This window comes from Chiroxiphia lanceolata, chromosome 23 (genome assembly GCF_009829145.1).
Source record: "Chiroxiphia lanceolata isolate bChiLan1 chromosome 23, bChiLan1.pri, whole genome shotgun sequence".
In the NCBI taxonomy this organism is placed as follows: Eukaryota; Metazoa; Chordata; class Aves; order Passeriformes; family Pipridae; genus Chiroxiphia; species Chiroxiphia lanceolata.
In genome coordinates this window covers 5,037,136-5,055,962 of record NC_045659.1, presented here as the reverse complement: position 1 = coordinate 5,055,962, position 18,827 = coordinate 5,037,136, and the positions used below count along the sequence as shown (strand labels likewise).

The following is an 18,827-nucleotide window of genomic DNA, read 5'->3' as shown; positions in this document are numbered from 1 at the left end:
GGTGATGATATCTTTCAAACATCAAACAGACGGGGGATGTGCTTAAGCTCAAGCCTAAATACTAAATAATCCCATTTCAGATTCTCATGGCACGTTCTATCGTGGAAAAAAACCCAGTTTTATTTAAAATAAGAGATAAAAGAGCTCAGTCTCCTGTTTTGGCTCCTGGCTCTGGCAGCTTTCACTGTGCCACAGCTCAACTCCCCCAGCCTTGGGTGCCAGGGTGCTGCTGTGCCGAGGGGCTGCTGCTCCAGGGTGCTGGTGGTGGTGGGATGACCTGGCAGCAGAGTGTGGGAAGGTGGTGGGCACGTGGGCCAGTGGCACCAGTGGCACCAGCACCGGCACTGGCTGCCCCTGGGGGCTCCCCAGGACGCAGGAGGGTGGGCCAGGGAACAGCTGCTTTCCCTGTGAGACGATCCCCTGTGGTACCTGGATGGGGTGAAAAACAACCCAAAGGGTGAAAACATGTTTTTAACCCCCCAAACTATTAGAGTTCAGCATGGATGAGGGAGGGACCCTCCTGTCCGGCCACCAGAGGGCACGAGGAAGCACAGAGAGGGTGGGATTTGAGGATCTTCCAGGTTTTTCCAACCTTAAGGACTCCAGGATTCAAAAAGGGCTCTGCTAGAGCTGCCCCCCTTAGGGTCTGAACCCCAGGAATGGGGCCATGTACCCCCAAAATGCAAACCAGGGGGAGCTTGAAGATTGAACTAGATCAAAGTTCAAAGACTGGGCTCTTTGTCCCTGTTCCTCTTCCCCCTTCCCAGGTGAAAGAACTAAAGGAAAAGAAACAGAACTAAAACAACAGAATTAAAAGAAATAGAATTAAAAGATAAAGAATTAAAAGAAATAGAATTAAGCGACATAGCAAAATTAAAATAAATGTAAATTAAAAAAATGTAAATAGGACTAAAACAACTAAAAAAATAAAGCTAAAAGTGGAGGGCTTCAAAATCCAGAACTACAAAAGCCTGTCTGGGAGGTGCAGTGAATGTGGAGGTAGGTGCTGGTCCCTGACCCCCTTGGCCACTTGGCCGAGGGGCTGCACTTGCCTGCTGGAGGAACACGACCTGCTGTGCTGGCTGGGCCATCACCTGCTGTCCCCACACCTGGCTGGGCCCCACGCCCACTGTCCCACCGGGGCCCTGGAGGCCGGAGAAGGGCCCGAGGTGCTGCTGGAAGGGCTGGATGTTCCCCTTCTGGGGGGGGTGGCTGGTGCAGGGCTGCAGCCCCCGGACATCAGCGGGGCAGAGCTGCAGGGTGCTGCCCAAAGCCACCTGGGGCTGGGACCTGCCCAGGTCCTGCTTGGCCTCCGCCTCCAGCAGCTGCTCCGTGATGCCCGCTGCCCACAGGCACTGCTGGAGCAGGTCACAGGGTGGCCCCACCACGGCGGCCCCGCTGTCCCACTGCCATGCCAGGCTGGCATCCTGTGGCACTGCCAGGCCCATGCTGACCGTGGGCTGGCTCAGCTCTGCACTCAGGAGGCTGCTGGAGGATTCCCAGAGCTGGGAAATAGATGAAAAACACGCTGAGGACGTAGAAAAACAATGAGAGCAAAAGGAAAGTCTCCCCAAGGAGAAATTTAAAAAAGACCTACCCCAGCACCTTCAAAAAAGGAACTGGCTGCATCCTTTGTGCTGTCCAGGACGGCAGCACTGTCAGTCTGGAATTACAAACATTGGATTTACTTTGTTTAGAATGAAAATGTTTAGACTTTGTTTAGAATGAAAAAAAAATGGGGGGAAAAAAAGAGGGTGCAGTGGTGAGGGGCAGCCCCAGAAAACACCGAGCTCTTCCCAGCAGTGGGGCAGTGGCCCTCCCTGTTCCCAGTTTTGGCTCAAAACACCCCAAAATCCCAGCTGGCTACACCGCATGAGTGGTGGTAGAAGCTCAAAACCAAAAAGATCCTGACCTTGGGAGAAGTTTGATGTAAAAAACCCTCAGTTTCTACGAAAAAAACCCAGGATGTTTGTGTTTTGGAGAGGTAGCTGAGTTGTCACCTTTCTGGATCCAGGCAAAAAGTGGTTCACGACCTGAGGATCGCTGCAAAAATACAGGAAAAGGTTTAGGAGACAGCACCAGCACCTAATTAACACATTAATGCTAGTAAATGTTATAACTAATGATGGACACCCATTTGTGGTTCAATAATGATGTTTTAGGACCAATTTGAGCCATCAGGTATGTGCTCAGAGGCTGGTTTTTGCCTCCTGCATTGCTCACGCCCTTTTATTCCCCTTTCCCTGATAATTGTCCAAAGCAACAATTACCAACAGTTTCATAAGAACAAAAAATGAGCCATTTGGCAGAACAGCATTTGAGGAACCTGCTAACAAGCACCCCCAGCCCAGGGGGACCGGTAGCAAGCAAGGGTTGTGGTGCACAGAGCCCTAAAAGTCGTAGTTTTGGGTAAAATAGCTGAAAAATGGGATTTATTCCCACACTATCATTATTCTCTGCACTAATGGGGTGTTTCCACTCCTTTGGATGATGTTTTCTGCCCTTCTCAAGACATTTCAGCCCTTTTTAGCCCTTTTGGAGGACAGCTTGGGTGGGTTTTGGCTCTGGGAGACCCAGGCCAGCACAGCAGAATCCCTGCTGGGAGATCCAAGGGGGGTGGAATCCCCTTTCTCACCCCAAAATCATGGGACTTACCAAAATACATCTGACAGGCCCCAACTGTCTTCATTATCTGTATCAACTGTAAAGAAAGGAGAGAGAAGGTTATGTTGGGAGAGCAGGGGGATGGTGATGGTGGTGGTGCCCAGACCAGAGGACACCCAAAGAGGTGTCAACCCCCTGACAGGAACCTTGCAGGGGGGTTCCTGATCCACCCACCCGATGGATTTCAGTCCCAGTTCTCCCAGCCAGAGCTCAGGTTTCACCCTGAAACCCAAACCAGCAGGTTTTTGGCTCGTTTTCACCTCACCACAGGGGCCTGCTGACCCTCCCTGGCTGCACCTGGCGTGGGACAATCCTGGTTCCTCAATGCCAGGAGCACCTGGAGCCAGATCCTGGCACGGCTTGGCAAGAACTCGTCTTTAACACAACTTATTTATGCACTTTTATCCCTAAAATTCCACTGAGTAAAGCGGATTTGGAAGGAATTGAGGATTTTCTGATGATAACCTGCGACCAGGCTGCCTCCTCCAAAACCCTTGTGGATGAGCACATCTGGGAAACTCTGTGATTTTGGGGTTGGTTTTGGATGTTTCCCCTCTTTTCCTCAGATCTGGGCAGGATTTGGAGGTGGGGCAGTACGAAACCACTAATAAAAATCAAGGAAAAAATTACCTGCAGTCCACTACCTCGGTAAACTCTAAAGATAAAAATATCTTCAACTATGACACCCAAAAATGATATATAGGAAGATTTTCCTCCTTGGCTTTCTCCGGCTGGGGGGGTGTATGTGGAGTAAGATGTTTTTCAGCTCCCTGGATCTCTGCAATAGTGCTTGAGGAGCAAATTAAAGCCGGTGATCACAGCAATGAGGGACAGCAGCCCCCACAAGGAGACCCTGGGGGGTGCTCTGTGGGGGTGAAGGAATAACCATCAGGCAGCACGAGGGCAAAATGCCCTTAAAATCAGACTCAAAATATTCCCTATTTTTGGTGGTTCCAAAGCAGCCCAGTTCTCACTAATTAAGGAGCAGGAGTGATGGCCAGATCCTGAAAATTATCTTTGCAATAAGCCCCTAAAGGGGTTGGAATTTTCCCTGTAAATATGGATATTTGATGTTCCTTAAATAAAAGTGCTCACTTGGATCTGGAGGGATCAGGGAGAATAAGATGCTCCATGGGCGGCACCTGGCCATGTCTGAGGGCAGAATTCCCTTTCTGGCACCGGGTTGTTCCCAAGGGCCACGTCACTGGGGACTGGGCATGACTGAGGGCCACCTGGAATTGTTGGCAACCGGTCCTGTGACCGAGGCCAACGTTCTCTGTTGGTGTTTGGGGGCCACGTTCCGTTGCCGTGGGAGAGGAACGGGAGGGATTCCATGAGCCCTGGCTGTGATGTCATGACAGTGTCGCTGATAAAAGTGCTCAAAGTCCATCAAAAGTTGAAGTACAAGAGACATGATGTATGTTCCCTGTTGTTGAGGCAGAACAAAACCAAAAGACACCAATAATACCCCATAGGGTGATAAAATGCTGCCCTGAATGGCCCCTTCTCACCCTTTTCTAAACCAAAGAATGGGTTTGGGTTGGTTTCAGTCAAAACAGCAACCCCCTGGTCCACCAGTGAGCATCCCTCATCCAGCACCTTCCCTGCAGGGAGTCCAATGTCCTTCCTCCTCCTCCAAGACCCAGATTTACCAGCTTTTAATTCATTTTTACCCCTAAAACCACACTTGGTCCTTATAAGTGAGTCTTCCTTTGGCTCTTAAAAGCAGGACTTTATACCCTAGGTATTAGTTCTCTGCACCTTCAAAATGAGGCTTTGGACACGAAGAACTTGAGGCTTTGAGGAGTTTACACCCTAAAATGATGCTTTGGACCCCAACACGTTCTCCTGGGAGGTGGGTTTCAAAGTGCCCTGGTGTCCATGACTTCCAGCTGCCAGAGGGCTGAGCTGTGGTGGCCACAGGGCCAAAAACATGTGTGGCCCTGAGGGGAAAACATGTAGGACCTGTGAGTGGTGATTGTGACCTCACCTGCCCCCTTGGCATCCTGAAGAGTGGGCCAGCAAAAGCTAGTTGGACCTGAGCTGGCCGCTGGGATAACTTAGCTCCTTCCATTGCTACTTGCATGTCTGCCTGTTTCCAAGCATTCTTCATCCTTGGCAGCAGGTGGAAACACCAGTTTTTGACAGCTGGAGGTGCTTTGTGGGTCACATCTGGGTTTTTTTAAATCATTTTTCTGAGCTACAATTACTTCCTTTCCCAAGAGATGATTGGCACTGATCCGATCTTTCTGGAAGAGGTCCTGACATCCTCTGTCATCCCAAGCTTTTCCCTCTGTACCTGAGGGGGTGCTGGCCTCAAGAGGGAACAACTTCTTTGAGTAATGGTTTCACCAGCAGGCTTGGACTTTGTGGATGCCCTTGGACAATGGACATGGCTGTGGCTCCATCCCCACTGACAACCTGGAGTGAATTCTGAGGCGCTTCCTGAGAGCAGCCAGACTGATCCAGGCGTCGCCTGTTTTCATTATATTACAATCAGGAAAAGGTAAAATCTGATAATCCAAGGCTCTAGAGGGGCAGGAAGGTAGTCTGTGGTCCAGAAATCAGTTTGCTGGACTTTTAGCACACTAAGCAGGGGAACAGACTTTCCAGAACTGTTTTCCAGAACTGTTTCCCTACCAGCAGATGTCAACAGGGTGTCAGGCTTCCCCTGATGTTTCTGGGTTGGTGGTTAGAGCTGTTGGTCTTGGTGTCCTGTAGAGAACTCAGCATTTGAATGTGCTTTTGAGCAACAACATTCACACACAGAATCACTGAATTAATTAGGTTAGAAAAGACCTCTGAGGTCATCGAGTCCAACCTCTGACTGAACACCACCTTGTCACCCAGACCATGGCACTGATGCCACATCCAGGCTTCTCTCAAACACCTCCAGGGATGGAGGTGGCTCCACCACCTCCCTGGGTAGCCCATTCCAATATATAACCACTCCTTCTTGTGAAGAAATTCCTTCTGATGTCCAACCTGAACCTCCCCTGGGACATCTTAGGGCTATATCCTCTTGTCCTGTTGGTGATTACCTGGAAAAAAAGGCCAACCCCCACCTGGCTACAACCTCCTTTCAGGTGGCTGTAGAGAGTGACAAGGTCACCCCTGAGCTTCCTTTTCTCCAGGGTAAACAACCCCAACTCTCTCAGCTGCTCCTCATAGGACTTACCCTCTAGACCCTTCCCCAGCTTCGTTGCCCTTCTCTGGACACTCTCCAGTCCCTCAATGTCTTTCCTGATTGAGGGGCCCAGAACTGGACACAGCACTCGAGGTGCCAAGTACAGAGGGACAATCACTTCCCTGGCCATGCTGGCCACACTGTTCCTCATACAGGTCAAGATGTCATTGGCCTTCTTGACCACCTGGGCACACACTGGCTCAGGTTTAGCTGCTGTCGACCAGCACCCCCAGGTCCTTCTCCACTGGGCCAGTTTCCAACCACTCTGCCCCTGGAGTGGTTGGAAACCCAGACTAGAGCACTGCATGGGGTTGTTTTGGCTGAAGTGTAGGACCTGGCACTTGGTCTTGTTGAACCTCATGCTGTTGGTCTCATCCCAGCCTGTCCAGATCCCTTGGCAGAGCCTTCCTACCCTCCAGCAGATCGACACTCACACCCAAACTGGTGTTGTCTGTGAATTTACTGAGGATACACTTGATACCCTCACCCAGATCATCAATAAAGATATTAAACAGGACTGGGCCCAACACTGATCCCTGGGGACACCACCAATGACCAGATGCCTTCCAAATGTAGCCTCGTTCCCCATGGCCTGGCCATCACCCGGGGCAGAGCGCACCTCTTACCTCTTGTCTCACCTCTTTTCAAATGTCGTTTCCCTGCAGCCATTGCCAAGGAAATGACTCCCCCAGAAAGGATCCTCTTTCCCCCAGAGGACATTTGCATGGACTGGCTGCACACGCGGAGACCTGGGCCGGGACTCCGCAACCGGGGCAGCACCTGCTACGTCAACGTCATCCTGCAGTGCCTGACCTACACCCCCCCTCTGGCTAATTACCTGCTCTCTCGTCAGCACAGCCAGTCCTGTGAGTACCTTTAGGAGTGTCTCATTGTAAATCCCAAGGATTCCCAGAACCTGGAATTGGATTTACGAGAAAGAGTAGCAGCCCTTCTTTGTCAGCTTGTGTTCCTTGAGGGCTCAAACGAAGAGCTGTTTGTCACAGAATTATAGAATCAACCGGGTTGGAAAAGACCTCAAGTCCAACCCTTGATCCAACCCCGCCCTGGTTCCCAGCCCATGGCACTGATGCCACATCCAGTCTGTCCTTAAACACCTCCAGGGATGGTGACTCCACCCCCTCCCTGGGCAGCCCATTCCAATGGCTGAGCACTCTCTCTGGAAAAAATTTCTTCCCAATATCCAACCTAAACCTCCCCTGGCACAGCTGAAGACCGAGCCCTCTTGTCCTACTGCTGGTTCCTGGGAGAAGAGCCTGACCCCCACCTGGCTCCCCCCTCCTGTCAGGGAGTTGCAGAGAGTCAGGAGGTCTCCCCTGAGCCTCCTCTTCTCCAGGCTGAGCCCCCCCAGCTCCCTCAGCCTCTCCTCACAGCACTTGTGCTCCAGTCCCTTCCCCAGCCTCGTTGCTCTTCTCTAGACCTGCTCCAACCCCTCCATGTCCTTCCTGAGCTGAGGGTCCAGAGCTGGACACAGCACTCCAGGGTTGGTCTCACCAGCGCTGAGTCCAGGGCAAGAATCACTTCCCTGCTCCTGATGCCACACTGCTCCTGAGCCAGGCCAGGATCCATTGGCCTTCTTGGCCACCTGGGCACACTGCTGGCTCATTGTCCTATCAAGGTGCTTTCATGTTCAGAAAGGCACCTCTTTTGAGCCCTGGGTCTCTGTCCCACCTCGTTAAACCCTCTTGGCTTATTGCACAGAAAACTTGTGCCACTTCAGCCTCCCTCTGAAGAGCATTTTCTGTGCATTTAAATGTCCCGGGCTTCTCAGGACATTGGCACCCTGAGAGAAGAGGAATAGAGAGTCCTTAGAACTTCAAGACCTCCATAAGGTTTCCCAACACTTGGGATTGTTTTGCTAACCCGAGAAACTTCCCTCCCTCCCCAGGTGATCAGCAAGTCTTCTGCATGATGTGCATCATGGAAGACCACGTTCGGAAGATCATGTATTCCTTGGCCAACGCCGTCCTGCCCAGGGCTGTCCTCAAGAGCCTCAGATGTAAGCAACTTCAGGTGCTTGGACAGGCTTTGTTCCCTTCTTGCAGGGTGGAACCACTAACTTCTTTCTTAGTCATAGGAGAATTTAAGCCTGATGTAGCAGGAGATGCCTACGAGTTCTTCTGCTGTGCTCTCCATGCCATGCAGGATGCTTGTCTGCCTGGAAGCACAGAGTAAGCACAAGCAAATTCCCTCTTCAGTGTTCCTGAACCTGTTGAACTCCCTGAAGTGCTCCCATCAAGGAAAAATTAAACCCAGGGGTTTCAAATCTAAACTCCTGGAGGAGGTAACTCTCTGCCTTGCCATTTATTTCCAGCTTGGACGTCTCTTCTCAGACAACTACCCTCATCTACCAAATATTTGGGGGCTTTCTGAGATCCAGAGGTATGTTTCCACAACTATTGCTCTCCTTGGCCCTTTCTGTGCCCTTCTGTCTGCCTGTGACGAGCAGCTGGTCCCATGACTGGTGCAGGAAGTCCCACAGGCATAAACCATCACTGCGAATTAACTTCACCCAGCATTTTGATTTTCCTTCCAGTCACGTGCTTGAGATGCCAAGCAGTTTCTGATTCCTACAAGGCCTTCCTGGAAGTCCTTTTGAAAATCAAAGTAAGAGGATTTGCAATTATGCTTTGTAGCTTTCCAGAACCAAAGCATTTGTCTTAAAAACCTCTATTGCAAGCACAGGGGAGCTTGGTGGTGGTTGGGAAGGGGAATGAAGTGTCCTCCCACAGAGGCCGTGGCACTGCTCTCCCATGGTGCTGGCTTTAAGCTGAACCAGCAGTGTTATGCCCTCTGCACCCTTGACATACTCTCCTCTCCCTCCTTTGCCCTCCCTCAGCAGCTGTCTGGCTGCCAGGCTCATGGGCTGGATCAGTTTTCACTGCTGGTGCCCTGGCACACCATCAGTAGCTGAACTGAGCACTGGCACAGAGAGGGAGCTCTTGATGGCCCCTGAGACACAAAGGAAATGTTCAGCATCACACTTCCTTTCTGCCTCCTCCTGGACAGTGCTTGCAGGTTCACAGTGGGTCTGCTCAGCATCGACAGCCTGGGTCTTCCTGAGAAGTGTTTGGGTGAGGGCATTTCCTGCAGCTCAGCAGCTCCTTTCTCCCTTGTCCAGGCAGCCTCATCCCTCACCGCGATCCTGGAGAACTTTGTGAAGCCCAAGCTGCTGGATGGGAAACAGTGCATGAAATGCAGCAAGTAAGATGATCTCTAAAGATATTTTAACAGCAGATCCCACAGGAGGGGCTGCATGTCATCAAGCAGAAACAGCTTCTCATAGAGGTTTAATGCACAGTAATGAGACACAGCCTTTTTTAATATGGCCTTATAGCCTGGAATAACCTTAAGGAAGTGCTGGGATGTGTGAGACAGGAAAGGTTGTCTGGCCCTCCTGGGGCAAGATCAGGTGCATTTTGGCGCTTGGCTCTGTGCTTGGGTTCAAGGTATAGGAAGAAGATGATCGCCTCCAAGAAGATCACAATCCATCACGCGCCCAGGGTCCTCACACTGTGCCTGGGAAGGGTTGATGTTCGGAGCAGCAGGAAGATCAGCGAGGTGGGTATGCAACTAGAGAGCAGCTTCCTCTTCCTGGAGCAGGAGATTGCCCAAAGCAGTACCCTTTGTCACAAGCTGCTCCTGTTGGGCTTTCTGTGTTCCCTTCTGGGGAGAGGAGACTTCCTGTGGGAAGACCAGCCTGGACTCTGCTCTGGCAGAGCTGCTTTGGCAGGAGAACAGTTTCCTGCCGCCCAAACCATTCCATGCTGGAGGCTATTTCAGCTAGCTCAGGGTCATTGCTGAGCCCTCTTGGTTTCCCTGTAGCTTGTGGAGTACCCTGAGTGCTTGGATCTTCAGCCATACATGTCTGAGGAAGCTGAAGAGCCCCTCCTTTACTCCTTGTACTCCGTCGTGGTGCACAGCGGTGAAACCTGTCTCGCCGGGCACTTCTTCTGCTACACAAAGGCAAGGAGCAACTTCCCTCCTGGCAGGGAAAAATGTGTGCTGGGAAGACAAACATTCCCAGCAGTGCTACTGGCAGCCAAGGCTTTGGGGGAGTTTCTCCTTCAGGGCTGGGCTGGGTTTGTGTTGGTGTACCAACTGTTCCGCAGTTTTCTGCGGAGAAATCCTGCGGTTCCCCTCCAGACACGGGTGCCTTCCTTTGCAGGCCAGTGATGGGCTGTGGTACAAGATGGATGATGAGACTATGGATGACTGTGACATCCACACAGTCCTGGGCCAGCAAGCCTATCTGCTTTTCTATATCAGGTAAGAACCAGGGTCATACGAGTCCAGAATATGTTTCCTTTTCCTGGCTTTCCCGTTTGTCTTTTCATCCTCCTGAGTGTTTCCGCTGCAGGAGACAACTCCTGTCTGTGTCCTTCAGTGCTGTCAGTTCTGAAGTACCCCATGCCAGTCCTTCTCATTCCTTGCTGGGCATGAGGCTGCTGCCCTGTGTAAGCTGCCCTGCCTGCTTTCTGAAGCTGGCTAATGCAGAGAAGAGGACTTAAGGGGCCTCCAGGAAAGATGGGGAGGGACATTTTATCAGGGAGTGTAGTGACAGGACAAGGGGTAACGATTTCAGAGTGAAAGAGGGAAGATTTAGATTAGATATAAGGAAGAAATTCTTCCCTGTGAGGGTGGAGAGGCCCTGGCACAGGGCGCCCAGAGAAGCTGTGGCTGCCCCATCCCTGGAAGTGTCCAAGGCCAGGTTGGACAGGGCTTGGAGCAACCTGGGCTGGTGGAAGGTGTCCCTGCCCATGGCAGAGAGGTGGAATGAGATGATCTTTAAGGTCTCTCCCAACCCAAACCATTCTGGGATTCTGTGAAATGGAGGCTTTAGGGGCTATAAAGACCAGGACTTGCTCTGGGGGCAGACCTGGGGGTCAGACCCCAGCTGAATTTCCCATGGGTGACCTTGGTGAAGCTGTAGAAACGGCTCCAAGGAAATTACTGAATCCCAGATGAGTCTGCAAGAAATGCCCTAAACAGAGATCACTCTTTTTTTATCTTCAGGTGCCCTGATTTGAACATGGAAGAAATGGCAGCTTCTTCAGCAGCACCACCCTATGCCCATTCCTTCCTCAGTCAGAGTGGGGGTAGCAGCAAGCAGGTGGATTCTGGAGGACCACAGGATCTGCCTGGGAGGATTAAGGTGACACACAGCCAGAGGAATGATGCCAGGGAGAGGAACAGGAGCAGATCCCCGCGGTGGGGCAATGTTCACTACAGCTGGTTCATGAACAGCGCCAACTACGACAGCTCAACGGGGAGGAGGAAGAGAACTCATCTTCCAGATTCTGTTAATGCTCCCAGGGATGACACAGCTCCAGGACCCTCCAACAGGAGCTGCCAGTGGGCTCCTGCACACAGGGCTGCTCAGGAACAACTCCTGCCAAGACAGAGAGAGCAGGGCAGATCCTTACAGATCCGGAGCTATGGTCTCCCCAGACGACCTCTGGAGGTCAGGGAATACCCTCAGGTAGAAAGGAGGAGGAGGAGGCAACAGGAACCATTTGGAACCAACAGGCAGAGAAGTCACAGCCACAATTAAAACCCCTTGTTGGCCTTGCACAAATAATTTACAGCACGTTTCCTTCTCTCTAGGTTCTGGGGCAGTTGGTGGAAAGAGGCAGTGAGGGATGGTTGTGTGATGGGATTTTGAAAGTTGTGGGCTTGCAGGTACCCACCTGGCAATCTCTTCTTTTTAAAAATGGAGCTCAAGTCACTCAAAGGGACATGGGCTGGACGAGCCAGCAGTGACCAGGATTGAAGAGGGCTGGATGGCCGGGCCCCAGGGGTGCTGCTCAGTGGCACCAAGTCCAGTGCAGAGCCAGGAACAAGCACTGTCTCCCAGGAATCAGCACTGGGACCCATCCTGTTTAATGTTTTCCATAGCTAACGGTCTGGATGCTGGAGCAGATGACACTAAATTGGGAAGGGGGGTGCTGAGGCCAGGACTTTATGCTGTCATGCTTCCTCCACTCTGTCTTGCTGCCTGACCTGTTTTTCCTCTTTGCAGTCCCTCTGTCCTGTTTCCCGCCCCCATTTTTTCTGTCTTCATTCCTCTGTCCTGCTGCTTGTACCATAAAGTGTAAGAACTCCGTTTTTTTCAGTTGTTTTCTAACACTAAGTGTTGGCAAAAAAGAGGAAGAGAGGTTAAAAGACTCCATTTTTTGAGATTAACATATTCCCATAGAGTGCCCACCTTTGTGTGGTGAAGGTTTCCTACTGAAACATGATTTTGCTGGGCTGGGAGGCTGTACTGGAGTAGCAGAGGGAAGAAGCAGAGTCTTTCAAAGTAATAAAGCTGTAGCAAAACTAACAGGAAAAGCTCATTTCTTGCTAAATACTGCCTGACAAAAGTGGTAGCAAGTAAATGCACTCGTGGATGGCTTTTTTAAGCAGTATTCATACAGAGCTTTTGATATGGATTTCTGAGAAGGAAGACCTGAGTGCCTGTGCTTCAAGGCTGAGGGCTGCAAGCCAAACCATTAAATTTATTTGGACAAGCATTTGCACCCCACGTCTCACCAGCACCTCCCCATCCTTGTGGATGAAACCCCAGCTGGGAAACCAGGCTGGTGCTGGGAGAAAGGTGTCCTGCACTGGAATGCAGGTCTCTGCAGCTCCTCTCACAGCTCTGTGCATTCCACCCCGACAGAAACAGCCAAAACAGGCAAGAACTCACTGCTTTTTGGCAAAAATATATCTTTTATCCATTCACAAAACAATCCTCTTTTAATGTGCAGTAGCCCTGGCACTGGTAACAGCGATACCCAAACGGTGTGGGCTGAGATGAGTCCAGCAAAATCCAGTTGTCACATGAAGAGGCACAGTCAGCCAGAGAGCAGCTGGGGCACGTGGGCAGAGGTGAGGGCCCCGTGACCATGTGTCTGGACATCTGGGCGAGCTGTGCTGCAAAGACCACCGGGGATGGGCTGGAGCTCTTGGTGTTGGCCTGTCCCGGTGCTCCTCTGGTTCTCTGGGTCCTTCTGTACAAATGGGTTCAGAAAAGACCACTCAGTGACATGAACTAAGAGGACAGTGGAAGGATCATACCATGGAAATCTCAGCAGGCCACTGCCAGCAGCTGCCTTGGCAAGCCAGCACACCCTAACTGCAAATACTTCATTGCCAACAGCAGCAGTGAATAACTCTGGGAAAAAGCCAACTCACGTGTCTCTGCTGCTCAGCAGTGACAGGACTGTGCCCAGTACCACTATCCCAAGCAGCAGCACACCCAGGGCTGCTGCAGTGCCTAGGATGTAGAACTTGCTCAGCTCCTGACCACCAGCCTTTTCCCCAGCACCTGGCCCTGCAGGAGGAGAGACAACACCACAACATCACCGTGCTCTGCCCTAGGGGTGATCTCACAGTGTGCTTCACCTGCCCGAAGGGTTTGTTCTCAGAGATGGGTGCTTCTGGCTCTGGAGGGGACAAGAAGGATCCCTCAAAGTTCTCATGGAGAAGAGCCCGTCTGTCCCTCTGGGCTGCAGGCCAGGGCTCTGTGCTGGGCACCCACAGCTCCTCCAAGGAGACACTGCAGGGGTGCAGCAGAAATGCTCCAGTTCTCCCAAGCTGACATCCCCCGAGTACTCACCTCCAGGATGCCCCTGAGGCTGAGCAGGTGTGCTGGCTTCTTGTATTGCCTCTCTGCCAGAGACTGGCACCCTGTCACTTCTTCTCATCTGCAAGGCCTCCTTCTGCTCTGGCTCCACCTCTAGAAAAGAACAAGGGGACAGTTTAATTAGAAGTAATCGTTCCTCATCAGGAACACGGTGCCACGTCCTGGGCACTTTGGCAGTGGGGAGCCTGCTGTCCCCCACAGAACAGGAACACCACAACCAAGCTTTCTGAAATGTAAATAGAAAGGGAGAGCCTGTTGGAAATTATATAACTTTTACAATATTTGGGTTTAATATACGGTTTTAATTAAACCTTTTAATTAGGTGTTTTAGTCAATCATAAGCTGCGTTAGGCCTTAAATCACTTTTAGCCAGCACATAGCAAAAAAAGCACCTTCTGTGAGAACACAGCTTGGGAAAGTACTAGAACTGCGAGTTTTGTTAAACTTTGATACGCTTCAAGGAACAAAGTCTGAGAGAGAAAGATGTGTTGTTGAAGTTGGACATCTGGAATGAACTACATGGACATTTTGCAGAAACCAGCAGCTAAAGAAAAGAATTAACGAAGAATTCAAGAGAAGTGCTGGATTCCTTCCCTACTGGAGGGAAAAGATACTAAACAGAATAAAGATGTGGACTTAATTAGCATAGAAAGTGAAAAGTTAATAGCCAATAGAAGGTAGAATAATAACTAATGAAAGTGAATTATGTAATTAAGAACCAATGAACACTAATTTCTTTGTTTGTCAAAAGTGTCTAAATGGGTGAAAAAGTGATGTATTAGTGTCCCTATGGAGGCAGAAATGCCTGCAGAATCAGGATCTACACGACTTCCAACATTAGGAAAGGGCAGCCAAGATTTCTTGGGATGTCCTTCATGCCTTGAGGCTGCTCTGTGCATGAGCTGAACACGAATTCAGCACACACCTGTTCCCAGCACCTGGATACCCAGCACAAAGCAGCTCTGGCCAGTCACAGAATCACAGAATCAGTCGGGTTGGAAAAGACCTCTGAGATCATCAAGTCCAACCCTTGATCCAATCCCGCTGTGGTTCCCAGCCCATGGCACTGATGCCACATCCAGTCTCACCTTAAACACCTCCAGGGACGGTGACTCCACCCCCTCCCTGCCCAGCCCATTCCAATGGCTGAGCACTCTCTCTGGAAAGAATTTCTTCCTAATATCCAACCTAAACCTCCCCTGGCACAGCTGGAGACTGAGCCCTCTTGTCCTACTGCTGGTTCCTGGGAGAAGAGACCAGTCTCCACCTGGCTGCCCCCTCCTGTCAGGGAGTTGCAGAGAGTCAGGGGGTCTCCCCTGAGCCTCCTCCTCTCCAGGCTGAGCCCCCCCAGCTCCCTCAGCCTCTCCTCACAGCACTTGTGCTCCAGTCCCTTCCCCAGCCTTGTTGCTCTTCTCTGCACCTGCTCCAGCCCCTCCATGTCCTTCCTGAACTGCAGCAGCTGCTGACCCTGGTACTCAGCTGGAAGCACAGCTGGGAGCAGACTGTGCTGGATCATCTCTGTGGCTCAGCAGCCCACACAAGGTGTGGAATCGAGTGTCCCTCTGACAGATCCCTCTCTGCTGCCCAGGCTCCAGCGTGTTCCTACAGGAAGCTAAAAGCTCAGCTTCTCAGGTCCCATGGTTCAGAGAGTGAGATATACTGACCTGATGCGGCTTTCTCCAAGTTTTTCAGGGCCTCTTTTGGAACTTCTGGAGTCCTCTGGAAATCCTTCCTTGTTTTAACTTTATACAAAGACACTAATGGGAAGTATGAAGGTACATTTCACGTGAAGAACACATTGAAAAAGAATTATTATTCTGTGAAGTCTAAAGAGATTGACTACTCACCCCTGGGATACCAGCTGGGAATCAGCATGGGAACTGTCTGAGGAGCTGGAAGAGCCCTCTCTCTGGTCACATCTGTAACCAAACACCCATGAGAAGTTACCATCACACGTTCTACTCTACACTGTCATACCTGTCACATAATGACAGGGCATGTACAGGTGGATCTGTGTTCTCACACCTGCAGGGGCACTTGGCTGACCCTGGGACTCTGAGCTGGTAGCTCTCAGAGGAAGCAAAAAGCCACGGCACACACAGAGATGTGACCTGTCTGTGGGTCAGCCCTGGAACCCAGCCAGAGGCTGGACAACCATCACCGAGTGGGGGATAACTCAGTGCCAACTTTCTGGCCTGGCACTGCCACTCCACACCTCCCTGCTCATTAGGAACCCCCTCCCTGAAGCAGCTGCAGCCCCTCCTCACCTCCCCGTGCTGTGTCTGCCCTACTGCCCACACGGCTCTGTCTGCCTGGCTCACTGCTGCCAGCCCCAGGCTGGTGCTGGCCACTGCCTGCCTGCCTGCTCCCTGCCTGCCTAATCTGCTCCCTGCCTGCCTAACCTGCTCCCTGCCTGCCTAATCTGCTCCCTGCCTGCCTAACCTGCTCCCTGCCTGCCTACCTGCTCCCTGCCTGCCTAACCTGCTCCCTGCCTGCCTAATCTGCTCCCTGCCTGCCTACCTGCTCCCTGCCTGCCTACCTGCTCCCTGCCCCCGGACTGGAGCAGTCTGGGCGTCCTGGGCTTGCAGGGCCAACAGAAAGAGGAGGAGGCAGTGGGTGAGGACCATGACCCCCCGTGCTCACACACACTGTGTCAGTGCTGCTCACAGCTGGCACGGAGCAGCTCCTCAAAGCAGGGCTCTGTGACCTCACATCAGAGCCACCCCATGACCCCACCAGGACCTGCCCACTGCCAGGGCTCCCCAGAGTGCTCCCATGGCCTGTGAATTCCTGAATCTGCCCACTGGTGAATTCCCAAATCTGCCCGCTGGTGAATTCCCTTGTTCTGTACGAGCGTGGCAGAAGCAGAAGTGGAGAAGGGTGGGAAAGCTCATTTCTTGCTAAATGCTGCCTGACAAAAGTAGTAGCAAGTAAAAGTGCTTGCAGATGGCTTTTTTATGCAGTGTCCACATGGAGATTTTGATATGGAAGGAAGCAAAGGAGGACCCAGGTGCCCTTGCTTCAAGGCTGAGACCTGCAAGCCAAATCATTCCATTGGTCCATACTATCTATTTGGGATAATGCAGAGAGGAGCCTTTTCTCCCATCCAGATTCATGTGATCTAAGGGAGCATTTCAGCAAACCATTTCCAGCTTTGTCACCCCCTTTGCTTGGGGATAATAAATGTATCAAAAACCCACTTGATGCCCTCCTTCCTGGCCCAGTCTTGTACCACCACACTGGTGAAATGTGATCCGTTGTTACTTTGTACAGTCTGGGACAGGGAGACTGGAAAATCAATCACAGAGTCCTGAAACGATCTCTTTGGCTCTGTACTCTCACAGTTTCAATCTCGCAGAGATCCTGTACCTAAACTGACTATATCAAGTGTAAATATTGGTCACAAAAGGTGCCTGCTCAGCCAGCAGTTGCTGTCTCCACATTTAACTCTCATCCTTTAAAAAGCAACACCCTCCCTGGGGTTTAGCACTTCCCTGCTCAGCTTGCATGTACCATCCTATTCTTTCACTCTTGCAGAGCACAGCTTCAGAACTTAGTATGTGCAGCAATTGCTCCCATGCCAAAGGTGCTGGAACAAAAAGTTTTGCAGCTTATAAACTGCATATAAAAATATAAAAGCTTATAAACTCCATATAGACATACACGGGTCTGTGTGCTCAGCCCTGTGTCCCCTGACACACCTTTGGTCTCACAGCATCCTGTTACAAAACTAAAAATGTCCAGCAGCTGGTCCCATGGAAAAGGTTCTGGAAGGAAAAGCCAGTGCTGGGATTCACTTCTCTTTTGCAGCCCAAAAACTGCACAGACAACAAGGAGTTGACTGGTTTTCCTTCACACGTACGTGCAGGGTCACATCCTTTCAGTCTCGAAGAGCCAGGATCCGAAAGGAAACCCTTGCAGTAAGTGCTCCCACAATGATGGTGCCAAAAAGCTCTTGGTGTTTTTCTGCCTTCGGCCCTTCACCGCTCATCAAACCACCACGCGATGGCGGTGTGGACCTGCAAAAAAAGGCAGTGTCCCAGAACGAAAGCAGCGAAAGCAGCCGAAGCGCAGATCCAAGCTGAAAACGTCAGATCCGAGCTGAAAACGTCACTCCCCTCAGGACTGGAAGGTTTGGCTGACCTTTCCCTTTCGTGTGCAAACTCTTATTTGCACCATGCTCGAGAGGCAACACGAACTCCTTCCCTGTTATATGTACTAATACGTTTTGTCACTCTGGCAGAATCCAGCTACAGAATTGAAAACATGCAGCAAAACCAGAGCTGACACAAGTGCCAGGTGAGAAAGCAGCGCTGGCTCCACCTTCCACTGCCCCCGTTGAACTGCACCACACCCCCCGGTATCTGCACTTTCCTTCTCAGCTCTCTGTGCCATCATAACCGAGCCATCTCTGTGCCATCCAAAACTGACCCCCACCACTAACTGCTCAGACACTGAAGTGAGCAGCACAGAAAGCTCAACAGCTTGCCTTTTGCATTCTCACTCTAGCAGTTCAACAGCTCTAGCCAATAGCATTCAATACTAGGAGAAGCACTTAAATTCACCAGGACACTCTCTAAACGGCCCAATGTGTGAATCCAAAAGTGATTTCCTTGCCAAAGAGAGGAACTGTGACCCCATCTCAAAAGAAATGCGATCCCCGCCTCCAAAACAGAAAACATCCAGGGATTATTTCCACTCAGAGGTTGCAGAACACTGTTACCTGCCATTGCCTCCCCAAGGCAGTATATCATCTGCACACCCACACTGGGGATAGCTGCTTACCTTGCCAAAATTTCAGAAGACCAGCTGACAAATTGAATATGTTGGGAGGTTGCTCCCACACCAAAGCTGCCAGACAGAAAAACTGTTGCTTTCCCTTTCGTTCCCTGGGCACCCAATTCTTTGCAGCACAAGCCCTGGGACTATGTACTTTTGTTCCTAAGAAGAGCACTGTTATCCCTTTACAGAAGGTGAACCCCAAAATTTGGTTACCACCTCGATAATTGCAATTGTCGTGGGATTGCTCCCACACAAAATATTCCAGGATGGAAAGCTGCTCCTGGCTGCTGTGACCTGTCATCTGCACCTGAAGCACTGGGCCTGCCTGCCTTCCTTCCCATGTGAAAGCACTGGGACACACTTCCAGGAGCCCAGGGCTGAAAGTCGGATACCATCTCCAATACTGCATATTCCAAGAATTGCTCCTACACACAAGTGGCCAGGACAGAGTTGTCCTGCTGGATTTTGCCTCCCCAGGGTACCTTATCATCTGCTCCACAAACAGGGGGGCCACGTCCTTGACTTCCCCCCCAAAAAAGGCACTCT

At 51.2% G+C, this 18,827-nt stretch overlaps 3 protein-coding genes across 9 annotated transcripts; 1 reads left to right on the top strand and 2 right to left on the bottom strand.

The window, feature by feature from the left end:
- Positions 1 to 100: 100 nt before the first annotated feature.
- Positions 101 to 3,975, bottom strand: LOC116797755 (BRD4-interacting chromatin-remodeling complex-associated protein-like). Its single transcript, XM_032709579.1, has 6 exons — positions 3,760 to 3,975; positions 2,656 to 2,701; positions 2,001 to 2,043; positions 1,598 to 1,663; positions 1,053 to 1,505; positions 101 to 429 (listed from the first exon to the last, which is right to left on the bottom strand). The coding sequence occupies exons 1-6, from the start codon at positions 3,812 to 3,814 to the stop codon at positions 124 to 126; spliced, it is 969 nt and encodes a 322-aa protein (XP_032565470.1). The 5' UTR covers positions 3,815 to 3,975; the 3' UTR covers positions 101 to 123.
- Positions 3,976 to 3,997: 22 nt separating this feature from the next.
- LOC116797752 (ubiquitin carboxyl-terminal hydrolase 42-like) lies at positions 3,998 to 11,450 on the top strand. Of its 5 annotated transcripts, XM_032709576.1 has the most exons (13): positions 4,018 to 4,081; positions 4,391 to 4,519; positions 5,023 to 5,170; positions 6,517 to 6,717; positions 7,758 to 7,868; positions 7,941 to 8,040; positions 8,184 to 8,251; positions 8,406 to 8,476; positions 8,991 to 9,073; positions 9,319 to 9,430; positions 9,695 to 9,835; positions 10,038 to 10,138; positions 10,886 to 11,450. In XM_032709576.1, exons 4-13 carry the CDS (start codon positions 6,531 to 6,533, stop codon positions 11,421 to 11,423), a joined length of 1,512 nt encoding a protein of 503 aa, XP_032565467.1. In that variant the 5' UTR covers positions 4,018 to 4,081; positions 4,391 to 4,519; positions 5,023 to 5,170; positions 6,517 to 6,530; the 3' UTR covers positions 11,424 to 11,450. The 5 variants fall into 5 exon arrangements, with proteins under 5 accessions (XP_032565468.1, XP_032565467.1, XP_032565466.1 ...); XM_032709577.1 differs by lacking the exon at positions 4,391 to 4,519 and having other exon boundaries at positions 3,998 to 4,081; XM_032709575.1 differs by lacking the exon at positions 4,018 to 4,081 and having other exon boundaries at positions 4,194 to 4,519.
- A 1,113-nt stretch (positions 11,451 to 12,563) lies between these two features.
- Positions 12,564 to 16,189, bottom strand: LOC116797756. Of its 3 annotated transcripts, none has more exons than XM_032709580.1 (6): positions 16,039 to 16,189; positions 15,347 to 15,418; positions 15,164 to 15,256; positions 13,473 to 13,592; positions 13,049 to 13,187; positions 12,564 to 12,864 (listed from the first exon to the last, which is right to left on the bottom strand). In XM_032709580.1, exons 1-6 carry the CDS (start codon positions 16,124 to 16,126, stop codon positions 12,585 to 12,587), a joined length of 792 nt encoding a protein of 263 aa, XP_032565471.1. In that variant the 5' UTR covers positions 16,127 to 16,189; the 3' UTR covers positions 12,564 to 12,584. The 3 variants fall into 3 exon arrangements, with proteins under 3 accessions (XP_032565471.1, XP_032565472.1, XP_032565473.1); XM_032709581.1 differs by having other exon boundaries at positions 12,564 to 12,861; XM_032709582.1 differs by having other exon boundaries at positions 15,164 to 15,241.
- Positions 16,190 to 18,827: the final 2,638 nt, after the last annotated feature.

Excerpts from the sequence above, each read along its gene's own strand:
- LOC116797756 (XM_032709580.1), bottom strand. The coding sequence starts at position 16,126 with ATGGTCCTCACCCACTGCCTCCTCCTCTTTCTGTTGGCCCTGCAAGCC. Across the intron at positions 15,257-15,346 it reads TCCCAGCTGGTATCCCAGGG|TGTCTTTGTATAAAGTTAAA; the intron begins GTGAGTAGTCAA and ends ACTTCCCATTAG. Across the intron at positions 13,188-13,472 it reads GCCTCAGGGGCATCCTGGAG|GGCCAGGTGCTGGGGAAAAG; the intron begins GTGAGTACTCGG and ends CTCCTCCTGCAG.
- LOC116797752 (XM_032709577.1), top strand. The coding sequence starts at position 6,531 with ATGACTCCCCCAGAAAGGATCCTCTTTCCCCCAGAGGACATTTGCATG. Across the intron at positions 7,869-7,940 it reads TGTCCTCAAGAGCCTCAGAT|TCATAGGAGAATTTAAGCCT; the intron begins GTAAGCAACTTC and ends CTTCTTTCTTAG. Across the intron at positions 8,252-8,405 it reads GGGCTTTCTGAGATCCAGAG|TCACGTGCTTGAGATGCCAA; the intron begins GTATGTTTCCAC and ends TTTTCCTTCCAG.
- LOC116797755 (XM_032709579.1), bottom strand. The coding sequence starts at position 3,814 with ATGGCCAGGTGCCGCCCATGGAGCATCTTATTCTCCCTGATCCCTCCA. Across the intron at positions 2,702-3,759 it reads CCTGATCCCTCCAGATCCAA|TTGATACAGATAATGAAGAC; the intron begins GTGAGCACTTTT and ends CTTTCTTTACAG. Across the intron at positions 430-1,052 it reads AGGTCGTGTTCCTCCAGCAG|GTACCACAGGGGATCGTCTC; the intron begins GCAAGTGCAGCC and ends CACCCCATCCAG.